At 42.1% G+C, this 17,697-nt stretch overlaps 1 protein-coding gene across 1 annotated transcript in view; it reads left to right on the top strand.

Annotated features, from left to right (window-relative positions):
• Nucleotides 1-392: 392 nt before the first annotated feature.
• The window catches only part of LOC106602403 (uncharacterized), a 37,887-nt gene continuing 20,582 nt past the window's right edge, over nt 393-17,697 (top strand). The window contains exons 1-4 of the mRNA XM_014195015.3: nt 393-882; nt 7,981-8,111; nt 8,304-8,486; nt 13,040-13,204. Of these exons, the coding sequence (XP_014050490.1) occupies nt 591-882; nt 7,981-8,111; nt 8,304-8,486; nt 13,040-13,204 (771 nt within the window). The 5' untranslated portion in view covers nt 393-590. The remainder of the gene's footprint in view (nt 883-7,980; nt 8,112-8,303; nt 8,487-13,039; nt 13,205-17,697) is intronic.

Here is a 17,697-nt window from a genome sequence, read left to right as displayed (position 1 = left end):
ATGCACTGTACACATGGATTTCGTATTGTAGATATGTGATAGTGGAGTAGGGGCCTGAGGGCACACACTTAGTGTGTTGTGAAATCTGTTATGAATGTATTGTAATGTTTTTAAAATTGTATAACTGCCTTAATTTTGCCAGACCCCAGGAAGAGTAGCTGCTGCCAATGGGGATCCATAATAAATCAAATACTGAGGTGATGTAAATGGAATTAAGTCATTATTTTCTACTCTATTCTTTCTAAAGAAGTCTGCTCTCAGCTTGATACAGATCATAGATTTGATGTAATAAGCAGTACCGTATTTAAAAGAATAGAGCGCATACTTTTCCATTTAACCACACCCTTTAGACTATGACGCCAACCAATAAGATCATTTCCCTTCAGTGTAAACGGAAGTGAAGTGACTAAGAACAGTTTCTACGTTAGCGTTTTTATTGTTGTTATTTAGACAATTATTATTATTACCCTGGAACTTAAAATATGACTCATTTAGCTGCACAGCATCACATACTTACCCCAGGTAGTGTTTAATTCGCGTTGGAGACAGAACTTGGTTGATAGATGTTATCTGGTTAACATTAGCTAACAATGGCTAACTGTAACAGTAACGTTATGGTTTTTCACACTCAAATAGCCTCCATCATGGAGGTGTTAGCGAATGCAGCCGTTGCAGAAATCTGTAAACTCGTAGACGACGACTATGCAGTGTTTCGTTTGGAAATAACTCAAAGCCAGAAAGAAAACAGGACATTGCGGAGGAAACTACAGCAAGTAGAACTGAAGGTGGCACGGGAGCGCGCAGAGAGGACAATGCGAGAGCGCGTCCCCGCCAGCCCGAATAGTGTCAAGATCCTCGACCGATACAGAGGAATGGCAAGAGGTACATTTAGCAGATGGCCAAGGCTGCAGAGCCAGTCGCCCCGTTTCCATATGCGCATGTGTTGAGACGTGTTACCCAGAATTGGGTCTTGGTCAGTTTTTGGATAGTAGTATTCAATACCTCCCCTGAACACTTAAGTACGTAGCTAGCTATCGTGCAGTTTTGATTTTATCAGGCAGGTCAATTAAGAGCAAATTATTTTAGCAAATTCTAACCAGATTCTTGATTTACTGAATTTCCTATTGTCACACTGAATAAAATAATGTGATGCATGGAACATAATCAATAAATAGTGTATCAATAAGTAATGAGTAGTATTACCTTACATCCCACGGCCGGATTACCGAACTGGCAACTGCCCCCCCCCCCCCCAAACGTTTTAAGGTTGATGGCCTGTCATGACAAATACTGTCCACTTGCCAAAATGTGTCCACCCCTGCGTCGTAATAGCATTCAATTAGTTGTCAGCGTCCATTGCTATATCAATGGTGTGATGGGCTAATGCGTTCAGTTTTGGAGTTCATTACAGCCAAAACTGTTCTTTTCATCCCCGGTATGTAAACAAAGCTGATTTCCGTGACAGTTACCCTGCAAAAAAAAGTTATACGATTCAAAATAGCAACAACATAAAAACGTGGAAACTCCACACTAACTTAGCTTTCAGATCGCCAAGTGAGCTCCTATGCAGCTATTATCAATTCATTCATGTGCAATTCAATTCATACACTGGCTCATCTGGCTGGCATGTTTTTATTTTGAGCTTCCCTCCCCTTGTCTTGTCTTACACTAAAGTATGCTTTCATTAGTCCTATTATGATATTTTTTTCCTGTCTCCCTTCCTCCACCACGTGGCATAGGCATAGCTCAGTACTACAGTAGTACACTTGTGGTTGTATATAATACAAGACATAACAAACAGTTGAATAATGTTGAAATCACAAATACCAAAAAGGGATTCACAACAATTAATTAACCTAATTGATTCATTAAATGAACAGCCTGTGAAAACCAACCTGGCAATAATTATAGAAAAAATGTAAAAGGTTTCTAATTTTGTGCAACAGATGTGTCATGAACTTGTTTATTTTATTTAATAGACCCACATGGCAGTTCAAGACTGAAATATATGGGTATAGGCTAACATCGAAACAAACAATAAAACACCATTTAGTTGAGAAAACAAAAGTATGAATGAGACTCCTCAGAGTTGGCAGAAATAGGGTATGGGTGATTTTTGTTGTTATTGCTATATCTCTTCTGGCATGTGGGATAGAAAGGAGGTGGGTGCTACGGGTGGTTCTGCCCGTCACTTGCCCTCGATAGGCAGCCAGTGTCGGAAGGGGGACTTGAAGAAGGAGATTGCAAAGTCCAGGCACAGCTGCTCTTCGCTTTTTGGGAGTGTTTGCAGTGTTAGTGTATGTAGCGCATCTGTGTATCTCACTGTGCCCAAGATGATATGGCAAGCACAAGTTCTTTACAGATTAGATTAACCAACATGACAATAACAGTAGCTGTAGAAAATGTAATTAAAAGTGAGATCTTGGAGGGTGGTTCACACTACTGTTTGTGGTCACGTCATATCACCGAGTCTGCGTTTAAGTATATGCATTATGTACATAAACACATGCATTCACTCACTCATTTATCAGGAGATGACTGCATTACTCTTGATATTCCATGTTACAAAATGTAACCTGGACTTAAATTGAATCAACATAAGAACATGAGTAAATGTGTAGAAAAAAGAGGGAAGGGAAGTGCTGCTGGGATACTGTAGTACACTGCGTGCACAAATATTAGGCAAGTGAGTATTCTGATCTTATCATTGTTTCTATTCACATTTTCGAACTCCAAACCATATAAACTTGAATGCTTATTGGATTTAATCATTTTCAGGTGATATGTATTTGTGTAATGAGGGAGGGTGTGGCGAAAGTGAATAACACCTTATATCAAGGTGTGCCTAATTTTTAGGCAGCCTCATTACCTGAGGTAAAATGGGCCAAAAAAGAAATTTAACTGACACTGAAAAGACAAAAATGTAAAATGCCTTTCAGACGGATGCGACACTCTTTAAATTGCTAAACTATTGAGGTGTGACCACTGGACATTCAAACGTTCTGTTGCGAATAGTCAACTGGGGCGCAAAAAACGCATGGGGAAGAAAAGGCGCAAATTAACTGCAAAAGACTTGAGAAGAATTAAACGTCAAACTACCAGGAACCCATTATCCTCCAGTGCCACCGTATTCCAGAACTGCAACCTACCTGGAGTGTTCAGAAGTACAAGGTGTCAAGTGCTCAGAGACATGGCCAAGGTCAAGAAGACTGAAACAAGACCACCACTGAATAAGATTCACAAGTTGAAGCGTCAAGATTGGGCAAAGAAATACCTGAAGACAGATTTTTCAAAGGTTTTATGGACAGATGAAATGAAAGTGACTCTTGATGGACCAAATGGATGGGCCCGTGGCTGGATCAGTAATGGACACAGGGTACCACTTTGAGTCAGGTGCCAGCAAGGTGAAGGAGGGTTACTGGTATGGGCTGCTATCATTGAGGATAAGGTAGTTGGACCTTTTCGGGTTGAAGATGGACTGAAACTCAACTCCCAAACTACTGCCAGTTTCTGGAAGATTCTTTCGTCAAACAGTGGTACAGGAAGAAGTCCTCAGCATTCTAGAAGGCCATGATCTTTATGCAGGACAATGATCCATCACATGCATCCAAGTACTCCACTGCTTGGCTAGCCAGCAAGGGCCTCAAAGATGCCTGAATAATGACCTGGCCCCCTTCCTCACCTGACTTAAATCCTATTGAGAACTTGTGGGCCCTTCTCAAACGTGAGATTTACAGTGATGGAAGACAATACACCTTTTTGAACAGCATTTGGGAGGCTGTGGTTGCTGCTTCAAGCGAAAATTGATCGTGAACAGATCAAGAAACTGACAGACTCCATGGATGAAAGGCTCATGGCAGTTATTGAAAATAAGGGTGGCTATATTGGTCACTGAATATTTTTGAATGGCCAAAAATGTTATATAATTGTCATTTTGTGTTAGTTATCTGTTACACTTACTCTAAAAATTGAGAATAAACAAGTGAGTTGAGAGAAATTATTTTTGTAATTTAGTTGCCTATTAATTCTGCACACTAATAGTTGCCTAATAATTGTGCACACTTATATATTTCCCTGAGAAAGACAAAACTCACTTTTCCTTTTGTTAAACATTCAGGTTTGAGGTTCAATAACATTTTGGATTGACTGAGAGCATTGTGTTTGTTCAACAATAAAATTAATCCCGAGGAATACAATTTGCTTAATAATTGTGCATGCAGTGTATATAAATATGGAGACAACAGTCAGCCTTGTTTTACTCCTCTTAAAAGCTAAATACTTCCTGAGAAGTAACCATTATGAAGACCAGGCCTGGTATCTTTGATGTTTCATAATGTTCAATTGTTTCAAGTAATTGTCATATATTATCTCCAATATATCGTCCATGTAAAAAACCTATCAGATCTGGATGAACAATATCTGTTAAAACATTTTTTATTCTATGTGCTCTGCATTTCGGCAGGATTTTCGCATCACAACATTGAAGTATAAGACGCCTTCAGTTTTTTAAATTGACTGGATCTTTATACTTACCACCTGGGTCCTGTTTTAGTAGTAATAAAATCAGACCTTATTGAGTACCTGAAAGTCTAACATTTTTATAGGATTAATTAAAACATGCAAAAAAATTATATTTGAGTACATCAAAAAGTAATGATGAACCTCTACTGGTATACCGTCAAGCCCTGGTGTTTATCCAGATTTAAAATATTTAATTGCCTCAAACAGTTCCTCTTTTGTACATTGGCCTTCACACAGGTCTTTCTGTAAATTTGCTAATTTTACATTATTATTAGGAAAGAAATCCTTACAGTTAACATCATTCAGTGGAAATGGAGAAGACTGAAAAGAAAACATTAATTAAAATATTTTGCCTCTTTCAAAATATAATTTGGTGAGTCATGGATGACTCCATCATTTGTAATGAGATCCTATAAATTCATTTTGGTAGCATTTCTATGTTGAAGATTCAATAAAAAATGTGTGCATTTTTCACAATTTTCCATCCAATTCGCTTTATTTTTGTAATACATTACACTTGATTGTTCTTGAATAAGAACCTCCAATAGTTTTTGTTTTTCCTCTAACCTATTTTGTACCTCTATAGAGCAGTTTCCATTACCTGCGCTGTTATTTCCACTATTTCCTTTATTAGTCTAATCTCTTTTGACCTAACCTGCTTTTGATTTGTATTGTATTGAAAGGCCTCTAAAAGTACATGTAAAAGTGTCCCATATAATAAGGGGATCTTATTATTATGAATTATTTTGTCTTAGTTAATTAAGAACACATTTTCATCCAATAATCTTTGATTACATTTCCAATATCCCCGCCCACGTGGAAATTCTGTAAGGGTTATATGGAGGCCAATTTAGATGGTGGTCCGATCGCATTCGGTCTCCTATTAACACTTTTTTTTTGTAACTTTTGATGCCTGCAAGAATGAGACCAGGAAGTAATCAAGACGGCTAGATTGATTAAGCCTCCCCGTGTATATCTCACTAGGTCAGGGTTTTTCAGCCTCCATTTATCCACTAGTTCTAATTTATCCATGATATTTGTGATCTCCTTAAGTGCTTGAGGGTGATAGTTTGTAGTGCGATTTCCTTTTTGATCCATTGAGGTACTTAAAACCGTATTATAATCTCCCACCATAATAATAGATTAATTCGTTGCTTGTGAGCTCAATAGATTATTATATATTTTCGAGGACTGTGGATCATCATTATTTTGCCCCTATAGAGATTAATTAACCAGATCTGTTTTTGGTCCAATAGCATATTTAAAATAATCCGTCTTCCTTGAGGATCTGTTTGCAGTGTGAACAATCGGATTACATTTTTTATTAATTAGTATAATCACCCCTTTTGAGTTTCTTTGCCCATGACAAAAATATTTTTCCCTCCAAGTCCTTTTTCCACCCAACCTCATCTATATTTGTAGATTGAGTTTCCTGTAAACAATATATATTATATTCTTTCTCTTTTAGCCAGGTAGAAATGTGTCTTCTTTTTTTGTGATCTGCTAAGCCATTACAATTGTAACTGGCTATACTTATTTCCCCACTTACCATAATGATGACCAAGTTTCAATTATACTTACCACAACCGATGTTTGTAAACTTACCATTAAAAAGCACCATGATGATTAAGTGTCCATATAGCTGTACCATAATATTTGCACTGTTAAGCATACTGTAGCTGCAACTTTGTAAACCTCCAATTGTCCTAATATTCCACCCACTAAAACCTCCCCCCAGGTCTAGGCCCAAGACCATCAGACCATCTCCCTGACTCATGACTCAGGGAGACCCTTGGCCGCCAATTGGCGTAGGCCAGAGGGAAATATGGGCAGTCCCATGATAACATAATTCAATACTGCCACCCTTCACTAACACATTCAAAGCCCCGTAGGTCTATTGCATATCTATGAGGGCGCTTTTTAAGAGAACTAACCAAATAACATGGAAAACAGTCAGAAAAAATAATAACAATAATCGATCATATTAATAGAAATAATAACAGCGCAGTATTCTAAATTAATGCACATATTCAGAAAGTCCAAGCAAGGATATAAGCATGTTAGCCCAGCCTGCTCAGTTCATTGGATCCAATTGTTTAAAATACAGTATCAGTCAACATTTTTGACACACCTACTCATTCCAGGGTTTTTCTTTATTTGTACTATTTTCAACATTGTAGAATAATAGTGAAGACATCAAAACTATGAAATAACACATAGGGAATCATGTAGTAACCAAAAAAGTGTTAAACAAATCAAAATATATTATATTTTCTAAAAGTAGCCACCCTTTGCCTTGATGACAGCTTTGCACACTCTTGGCATCCTCTCAACCAGCTTCACCTGGAATGCTTTTCGAACAGTCTTGAAGGAGTTTCCACATATGCTGAGCATTTGTTGGCTGCTTTTCCTTCACTCTGTGGTCCAACTCATCCCAAACCATCTCAATTGGGTTAAGGTTGGGTGATTGTGGAAGCCAGGCCATCTGATGCAGCACTCCATCACTCTCCTTCTTGGTCAAATAGCCCTTACACAGCCTGGAGGTGTGTTGGGTCATTGTCCTGTTGAAAAACAAATGATAATCCCACTAAGCGCAAACCAGATGGGATGGCGTATCGCTGCAGAATGCTGTGGTAACCATGCTGGTTAAGGGGTGGGTTTGGCGTCGAAATTAGTAGAAAACAACCCCATACCTACTGTAAAATATGGTGGTAGATCTTTGATGTTATGGGGCTATTTTGCTTCCACTGGTCCTGGGGCCCTTGTTAATATCAACGGCATCATGACCCAGTACCAGGATTTCAGCCAAAAACCCGGTTGCCTCTGCCAGGAGGCTGAAACTCGGCGGCAAGTGGATCATCCAGCACACATCAAAATCCACAAATAAATGGTTAATTGGCCACAAAATCTAAATTTTGCAATGGCCATCTCAGTCTCTGGATTTGAAACCCATTGAAAACCTATGGTTTGATTTGAAGAGGGCAGTCCATAAGCGCAAATGAAGGATATCCAGGATCTGGAAGGATTCTGTATGTAGGAATGGTGTAAGATTCCTCCCAATGTGTTCTCCAGCTCAGAAAACATTTTTGAAAAAGTATCCATGCCATTATCCTCGCAAGGTAAAGTATTGAAAGGTATTGAAAACAGGGATGGTAAACAAAATATCGTTCTCTGAGCAATTGTATTAGTATAAAATAATATAATTTCCTCTTTTTTTTTGCATACAATGTAGCTCAGTATTTGAATGATTTATTTTATACAGTCATTTTTGCTCATCTTTATCAAGGGTGTCAGTAATTTCAGAGCCCACTGTAGGTGCCCCAGGTCCCTAGATGCGATAGTCCAGCCCTGCTTACATTCTTGCCAATTGTAGACGGTGTCAATAGTGTACAACATAGCGTTGAGCATTGACAGTAGTAATTCACTTAACCACCATCTTTCCCCCAATCACTCTCTTAGGTGAAGGACATCCCACTGAAGGCCACAGGAGCTTTGTGAAGCCAGCGGAACACAACGCGTGGAGAGATGACCAACCCATAGCTATAGATGAGGGGAGTGGAACCTCAACCCAGCATGTTATTGTGATAGAGGTTAGTGTAATAGTGTAGCATCGAAGAAATTACAGTACATTAAATGTGGCCCATTTATTTCAGAAAGGCTCCCCTCAGCTATTCACTTGCTTACATGTACATTCTTATTTATCTTCCATAGGGGAGCTTGTGAGACTTTGTTATCCAATTCAACTCATATACCGATAATAACCTCCTCTCTTCTTGTGTCAGTCAGCAGATGCAGAGGCTGCAGGTCCTGGGGTCAAGCAGAAAGGGTCTGAAAGAGTGGAGGACCCACGACACAGCAGAGACATCGAGACTGGAGCAGCGGCAGGAGTGACGCCCCCTGTAGCCACGGAGCACCTCGCCACCGCCACAGCGCCCCAGGCCAGGACCCGACGCAGCATCACGGAGGTCAGTGGAACGCCGAACGCCGTCCTCAAATCAGAGACTTTAACTGTAACACTCGGGCTCTTACACACAGGATCTGACCATAGATCAGACCCAGAGAGACTGAGGCTGGAGCGACTGCGCTGTCCTCCTGCTCCCAGCTCAGAGTATTTACTTTACGGTAACCCGAGCCCTAGGATGGTTCATTCCCATCGGGACTCAGGTGACGCGTTAGAGACTGGCAATGATCCGTTTTGTTCTTACACCACAGAGATGGACTCTGGCAACATATCCTTGGGTTTAGAGACGCAGACTGATCTGTCTAGAGGGGACCGGAACCGGTACAGTAGACGTGTGTACTCTGAAGGGTGCCTAGATAAGAAAGGGGATGGTCTGATCGTAGATGAGGTGACTGTGAAAGTGGAGGGCAAAGCTCCTCTGACATGGAATGTAGACGATACTCACTTAGGAGAAGGACACTCACAGGGCAGAGATTTCTTAGATTACAGGGACAGCTTAGAGAAAAATCAAAATGTCGCCACTCACTCCCCTTTATACACGCTCAAGGATCGGGACCCATTGTCCACATCGATTGGGCCTTCCAATTCACACAGCTCTGTCCTTTTCGATCAGTTATTGAACTCAGAGGACCAAAGGGCCAACGCTCAAGGAGGGGGAGCAACATCAGGTGACAGTAGAGAAAAATGGTTCCTCTGCATGTTCTGTAACAAAGGCTTCAGCTGCCCCCGGAAGGTGGAGATCCACCAGAGGGTCCACACAGGTGTGAAACCTTTCAGCTGTACCCAGTGTCACATGCACTTCGCCCAGGCTAGCAGCCTGAAGAGGCACCAAAGGGTACATACAGGGGTGAAACCATTCAGCTGTACCCAGTGTCACATGCGCTTCGCCCAGACTGGTGACCTGAAGCGGCACCAGAGGGTCCACACAGGCGAGAAACCCTACAACTGCCCCCAGTGTGAGAAGAGATTCTCCCACCAGCACCATCTGAAGATTCACCTGAAGGTCCACACGGGAGAGAGGCCATTCAGAGAGTAACTAAGGATACTCCAGCAGAAAAAACATTCCATTATAACATAGAAACTAATCATTCCACTCAATAGCTTCTGACTTTTACGTCAAACCCTACATTAAAGACAAAGATACATTTTCAATGTTGTCAGCGGAAAAGATCCACAGATGCATTTCAAATAACAAGAGTAACAGATTTCAATGTAGAATATTCCTGGGTAAAATATTGCATCCAGACATTGTGTGAGATAAAAGGCATATATAAGTCTAAAAAGTCTGTTACATATTGTGTTTGTATTGTATAGGCCAGGGATTCTGAACTGGGGGGGTTGGTAGGATTTTAAGGGGTCGTGGGACTTTTGCAAGAATATAAAAAATGTAATGAAAAAAAATATTTTGAAAGGTAACCGCCACACTGAAACTTTTATTTTGAAAGGATACGGCCTCACTGCTTATTGTTGCTGACTTTACATGTGCAGCGTGTCAGCAGTGTTGAAATGACTTGTTACGTTTGGACTTGGAGGGTTTTCGCGCTGCACACACTCACTGACCCCCGCACACAATGAAATGTCACTCTGCAACATCGTTTTGTTTTAGATGTGACATGTCCAATCAGATAATACAGATCAAATCAGATAATCATCTTGATTGATAGCTAACTATTCAGATGTGTTCTGCAGGCATTGCACATGTGGATTGTTAGATGTCATTTAACTCATGTAGTTTAGCTGTCAGAGTAAAATCATGGACAAGTTTTTGATGCGTGCAGTTCCCTCTTCATCTACTGCTGCTTCCAATGTCAACAACAAGGCAGACAACCCAGGCCCTGTCAAGAAGAGAGAACCCGAACCCAACATCATTCGATATGGTTTTACATACACTACCGTTCCAAAATTACATACACTACCGTTCACATTTTTTGTCCATTAAAATAACATCAAATTGATCAGAAATACAGTATATACATTGTTAATGTCGTAAATGACTATTGTAGCTGGAAACGGCAGATTTTTATGGAATATCTACATAGGGGTACAGAGGCCCATTATCAGCAACCATCACTCCTGTGTTCCAATGGCACGTTGTGTTAGCTAATCCAAGTTTATCATTTTAAAAGGCTAATTGATCATTAGAAAACCCTTTTGCAATTATGTTAGCACAGCTGAAAACATTTGTGCTGATTAAAGAAGCAATAAAACTGGCCTTCTTTAGACTAGTTGAGTATCTGGAGCATCAGCATTTGTGGGTTCGATTACAGGCTCAAAATGGCTAGAAACAAATACATTTCTTCTGAAACTCTTCAATCTATTCTTGTTCTGAGAAATGAAGTCTATTCCATGCGAGAAATTGGCAAGAAACTGAAGATCTCGCGCAACGCTGTGTACTACCCCTTTCACAGAACTGCGCAAACTGGCTCTAACCAGAATAGAAAGAGGAGGCCCCGGTGCACAACTGAGCAAGAGGACAAGTACATTAGAGTGTCTAGTTTGAGAAACAGATGCCTCACAAGTCCTCAACTGGCAGCTTCATTAAATAGTACCTGCAAAACACCAGTCTCAACGTCAACAGTGAAGAGGCGACTCCGGGATGTTGGCCTTCTAGACAGAGTTGCAAAGAAAAATCTAAATCTCAGACTGGCCAATAAAAAGAAAAGATGGGCAAAAGAACAAAGACACTGGACAGAGGAACGCTGCCTAGAAGTCCAGCATCCCGGAGTCGCTTCTTCACTGTTGACGTTGAGACTGGTGTTTTGCGGGTACTATTTAATGAAAAACGTTAAACAGCATCTTGTCAAGCTACAGGGAAAGTTTTGCGACTACTTCCCGGAGGAAAACAGGAGACAAGACAACTGGATACGGGACCCCTTTCAAGTGGAGATGGGAAGTGTCACGTTGCCAAGCAACGAAGAGGCTCAGCTGGTGGAGCTGTCATTTGATCACGGACTGAGCATGCGCATCCCGGAAATGACACTGCCACAGTTCTGGTGCAGCTTAGTGGGAGAGTATCCTGCTCTCGCCTGTCATGCAATCAGAATCATGCTACCTTTCAGCACTACCTATCTGTGGGAAAGTTTCTTCTCTGCTATGGCCGTGCTGAAAACTAAAAGCAGAAACAAACTGGATTTTTTTTTTTTTTTATTGTAATTTTTACATTGAACATTTATTTAACTAGGCAAGTCAGTTAAGAACAATTCTTATTTACAATGACGGCCTACCCCGGCCAAACCAGGACGATGCTGGGCCAATTGTGCGCCGCCATATGGGACTCCCAATCACGTCCGGGTGTGATACAGCCTGGACAGCCAGCATGACCTCCGAGTTGCCCTGTCAACCATCACCCCAGACTTCAATAAACTTATCAAACTGAAAAAACACCACCAGCTTTCCCACTGATAGGCCACACACGTGCGCGCGCGCACACACACACACAATAAATAAACAGGTTAATGAGTTATTGTTCACTAGGTTAATTATTATTGTTAATTTATTCTGACATAAATATTACATGTTATTGAACTGGTTAAAAACGTATACCTTTAAAAAAAACGTCAAGGTTGTGAAACGATTCACGTGGTAATTGATGATTAAGAATTCCTAATGATTGGTATGTGTTACTGTTCATTAACATTATTGGACTGGTTTTAATGTCATGTTCTGAGTCCGATCATTTATTACACCCCACTCCTGAACTGGACGCCTAATTAAAATGGCTTATTCACTTGAATTTGTAATAAATGTTTTCTCAGTTAATATGGCTGTGTAATGTCTTTCTTTAATACCATAATATTAGCCCATTGCGACAGAGTCTATTTTGCAAGTGAAGCCTGCCCAAGAAGGCAGCTGCAATACAACATTTTAAAATGTAATCATCAACAGTCCATAATATTGGGTCGCGACTCAATTGTCACTGTCAAATTTGGGTCCCCAGGCAATACCAGTTGAGAACCACTGGTGTAGGCTCTATGATGTTCACAAATGCCTATTTCATTATTTTCATTCCACTACTGAATTTATTTCCCAAGACACTTTTAATGAGAAATTGTATGCAGTTTATCAAGTTTATGCAGGTTTTTAGTTGAGACGTGTGGTTTTCACATGGTTTATTTAAAACTTGTTCACAAAATTTGACTTTTCATTTTCATATACCTCACATCTGATCTCACCCTATTCTGCATACACCCAGCAGCACTTTATAACCAATATACACTTAAATATAAGTAAATATACCTTCACATACCCCCACACTAACAAACACCTACTGTACACAAAATATTTGTTCACAAAAGTAGTGAACTGGGCCTATAATAGTCCTGTATTAGTGGAATGATATATCAGTCAATATTTGATATTTCTCCAGCACCCCTCCCACACCCCCCCTCTGGCGAAAACAATTGCAGCACCCTCCCCCAGGTTTGTCTGATGATGACTTTCTACTTATTTTTACCCACAACATCATATTTATGTCCACCATAATGGGTTTAACAACAATGAAGTAATCCTGTAACTAGAGTGTAGGACTCAGTAATCTGTATCACCTGTCTCGTCCAGGAGGAAGAAGCTCCAGAGGTGCTGCTGGTGAAGGAGGAGGGGTGTGAGGAGGGTCTGAGGAATACTGTGGGGACCATGGTAATGGAGAACAACCAGACTACACCTCCTCCTGAACCCACAGAGGAACCAGCTGAGCAGAAAAGGACCACACACAGTCTCCCTGAGGTGAGCCCACTGAACTACTGTCTGAATGGTATTAGGTCAGGTCCCGTACCACAAAGCCTCATAGTAGGAGTGCTGATCTAGGATCAGTTTTGCCTTTTAGATCATAATTAATAAGGTTATATGGAAAGATCCTAGATCAGTACTCCTATTCTGAGATTCTTTGTGGATCTGGTCCCAGGTCTTGATTAATTTAGTCTTAAAGGGCGACTGCACTTCCTGATTTGGACTTGTTTTTCATCAATGTGCATTAAGAAATGCTAGCCACAACTGAAGGCAACGAGAGTTGTCTTGGGGGTGTGTTTTGATCAGTGGAGGCTCCTCAGAGGGGGAAGGGGAGGACATTCTTCAGTGAATTTCATAAAAATACAAATAGTGAAACAATAAAAAGTTATCATTTTTAGATAACTATGCTAAATATATTCACATATCACCAAATAATTGAATAAAACATACTGTTTTGCAATGAAGGTCTACAGTAGCCTCAACAGCACTCTCTTGGGTAGCACCATGGTGTAGCCGGAGGACAGCTAGTTTCTGTCCTTCAGTTTGTTTGTTTTTTTTAGCCCTTTTTCATGGTATTCAATTGGTAGTTACAGTCTTGTCTCATCGCTGCAACTCCCGTATGGACTCGGGAGAGGCGAAGGTTGAGAGCCATGCGTCCTCTGAAACACGACCCAACCAAGCCGCACTGCTTCTTGACACTGCCCGCTTACCCCGGAAGCCAGCCACACCAATGTGTCGGAGGAAACACCGTTCACCTGGCGACCGTGTCAGTGTGTATGTGCCCATCCCGCCTCAGGAGTCCCTAGAGCACGATAGGACAAGGACATCCCTGCCGGCCAAACCCTCCCCTAACCTGGATGATGCTGGGCCAATTGTGCACCGCCCCATGGGTCTCCCGGTCGCGGCCGGCTGCGACAGAGCCTGGACTCGCACCAGGATCTCAAGAAGCACAGCTAGCAACTGCAATGCGGTGCCTTAGACCACTGCGCCACTCGGGAGGCCCCTCTGAACAGTTTTTAACAAATTCATTTCTTCAACAATGAAAGAGAAGTAAGAGCGAGAGACCTAGTTATATTTTGTTATATATTTTTTCAGTTATCTAACTAGTGAATGCAGTTAGCTAGCTAGTTTAGCCTACTCAAACACTGGCTCAAACAGCGAGGGATACTATGTTAGCTAGCTGGCTATGGCTATCCAACACTGGAACTCTTCCAAGTCAAGGTAAGCTTTTGGTTTTATTAATTTATTGCCACCGGGGCCCGCCGGTGTAACTGCTAAACTGCTTGCTGTACACTGTAACGTTTGTAGCTGGTTTATTAACGCATACGTTCTAGTAGCTGTGTGTAGTGGTTAGCAGTTATGGAATGAAGGTTTGATTTGGAAAGTTTTTTTTCGCTTAGTCACATACAGCTGTTATGTTGTGCACTGAAGTCCACAAGCAAAGGGAACTGGTGATAGAACGAGAGCTCATAGATGTGAGTAGGAATTATACAAGCAAATTATCATGCTTTTTGTATGTAGCTGCTATGAAAGGAAACTGTGTTTGTGGTGATCAGGGGTGTATTCATTCCACCGATTCTGTTGAAAAACGTTTCTTAAACGGAAGCAAACAGAACGAAACGGGGATAACCATACCTACATTTGTCAAAAACAAACTCTAATTTGCAACTGTAGGACTAATGACTACACCCTAGATCAGCTAGATGCAGGCAAGAGTGTGCAAGGCGGTATTAAATGTGTCTGGATTACTCTCATTTTTCTCTTGACCTTTTGTAGCAACCTCATGATGGGTATAGGGAAGATTTGAGTATCATTTAGTATCCTAAACCTGTCGATGTTACATTGAGCTGGATTAATAAAAAATGAATGACGGTCATCCAATATGCTGTAATAGAAATAAGGCCATGATCATTAAAAAAATGATCCTCTCTCATCTTAAATGGCACCGACCATCACTTGATTTGATGTGGGTGTTTCCCATCTCAAGATGGTCAGCTAATTGACCCTTCACTTAGCCCCGCCCCAGAATTTTGGGTAACCAATCGCAGTGCTCCAATGGATTTTAACTGTCGTCAAGTCCTCGGACAAGCTCACGCTTAAATTGCCAGTGAGGGCTATGGCAAAGTGGTCTTGTGATAATTGTTTGTGTTTCTGCTGGTCAGAGGGAGCAGGCGCTCCGCGTTAAATCGAATGGGGACAAGAGAGGTGAATTATTTTGCTCTCAAGGAAAGGGTGCCATTGAGAGAAGTGATTACTGGGGTAGTGGTAAATGTGAAAGTTGACCAACTGAAGGGGAAGATTCCCGGTGTTTGTGATGCTCGTCATTTGGTGTGACAGACAAGATGGGTGAGTGGTGAAACAGAGTCGTTGTCTGTCCTTTTTGAGTTTTGATGTCGAGTCTTTGCCCGACAAAGGGATGTTAGGATATATAAGTTATCCCGTACAAGCTTTTGTGCCGAATAAAATACGTTGTTACAGGTGTCAAGCTTATGGGCATGTGGCAGCAGAGTCTAGGAGGGAGGTTCCTAGGTGTGAGAAGTGTGCAGAAGGGCATGAGACAAAGGTATGTGTTAATTGTAGGGGTGCCCATGGGGCTGGGCATGTCTGGTGCGAGGATGGCAGGTTGAGGTTTCCAGGGTTAGAGTAGTGCAGAAGTTGTCGAATGCTGAGGCAGTGAAGAAAGTAGAGGAAGATGGGTCAAGGGGGAGGGATCCTGAGGGGAGTGGTGTGAGTAGTAGATCTGTACCAATACAGAGGGATAGGGCAACAAGTGATATGTTTCAGTAAGATTAGATTTTTGGCATTTATAGAAATGGTTATCAACTGTACTTCAGGGATGGAACGTAAGTAACAGAAAATGGATGTGGTGGTGGCAGCTGCAGAGAGATATTTGGGTGTGCGAGACTTGACGTCAGGAGAGTTACAGGGTGTGTTAAGTGGTGGTGTCCCATCCTTTCAGGCTTTTGGCCTGAGGTAGGACTAAATAGTTTTAAATAGTGGAGTAGGATGGTGGGTTTTTAGTGAGCGTAGGGTTAGATGGTAGGGTATTTGTTGATTTATATATTATTATACACTGCTCAAAAAAATAAAGGGAACACTTAAACAACACAATGTAACTAACTCCAAGTCAATCACATTTCTGTGAAATCAAACTGTCCACTTAGGAAGCAACACTGATTGACAATAAATTGCACATGCTGTTGTGCAAATGGAATAGACAACAGGTGGAAATTATAGGCAATTAGCAAGACACCCCCAATAAAGGAGTGGTTCTGCAGGTGGTAACCACAGAGCACTTCTCAGTTCCTATGCTTCCTGGCTGATGTTTTGGTCACTTTTGAATGTTGGCGGTGCTTTCACTCTAGTGGTAGCATGAGACGGAGTCTACAACCCACACAAGTGGCTCAGGTAGTGCAGCTCATCCAGGATGGCACATCAATGCGAGCTGTGGCAAGAAGGTTTGCTGTGTCTGTCAGCGTAGTGTCCAGAGCATGGAGGCGCTACCAGGAGACAGGCCAGTACATCAGGAGACGTGGAGGAGGCCGTAGGAGGGCAACAACCCAGCAGCAGGACCGCTACCTCCGCCTTTGTGCAAGGAGGAGCACTGCCAGAGCCCTGCAAAATGACCTCCAGCAGGCCACAAATGTGCATGTGTCTGCTCAAACGGTCAGAAACAGACTCCATGAGGGTGGTATGAGGGCCCGACGTCCACAGGTGGGGGTTGTGCTTACAGCCCAACACCGTGCAGGACGTTTGGCATTTGCCAGAGAACACCAAGATTGGCAAATTCCCCACTGGCGCCCTGTGCTCTTCACAGATGAAAGCAGGTTCACACTGAGCACATGTGACAGACGTGATAGTCTGGAGACGCCGTGGAGAATGTTCTGCTGCCTGCAACATCCTCCAGCATGACCGGTTTGGCGGTGGGTCAGTCATGGTGTGGGGTGGCATTTCTTTGGGGGGGCCGCACAGCCCTCCATGTGCTCGCCAGAGGTAGCCTGACTGCCATTAGGTACCGAGATGAGATCCTCAGACCCCTTGTGAGACCATATGCTGGTGCGGTTGGCCCTGGGTTCCTCCTAATGCAAGACAATGCTAGACCTCATGTGGCTGGAGTGTGTCAGCAGTTCCTGCAAGAGGAAGGCATTGATGCTATGGACTGGCCCGCCCGTTCCCCAGACCTGAATACAATTGAGCACATCTGGGACATCATGTCTCGCTCCATCCACCAACGCCACGTTGCACCACACACTGTCCAGGAGTTGGCGGATGCTTTAGTCCAGGTCTGGGAGGAGATCCCTCAGGAGACCATCTGCCACCTCATCAGGAGCATGCCCAGGCGTTGTAGGGAGGTCATATAGGCACGTGGAGGCCACCCACACTACTGAGCCTCATTTCGACTTGTTTTAATGACATTACATCAAAGTTGGATCAGCCTGTAGTGTGGTTTTCCACTTTAATTTTGAGTGTGACTCCAAATCCAGACCTCC

Source organism: Salmo salar, chromosome 04 (assembly GCF_965601325.2).
Source record: "Salmo salar chromosome 04, fSalSal1, whole genome shotgun sequence".
NCBI lineage: Eukaryota > Metazoa > Chordata > Actinopteri > Salmoniformes > Salmonidae > Salmo > Salmo salar.
This window is presented reverse-complemented; position numbering and strand designations above follow the sequence as displayed.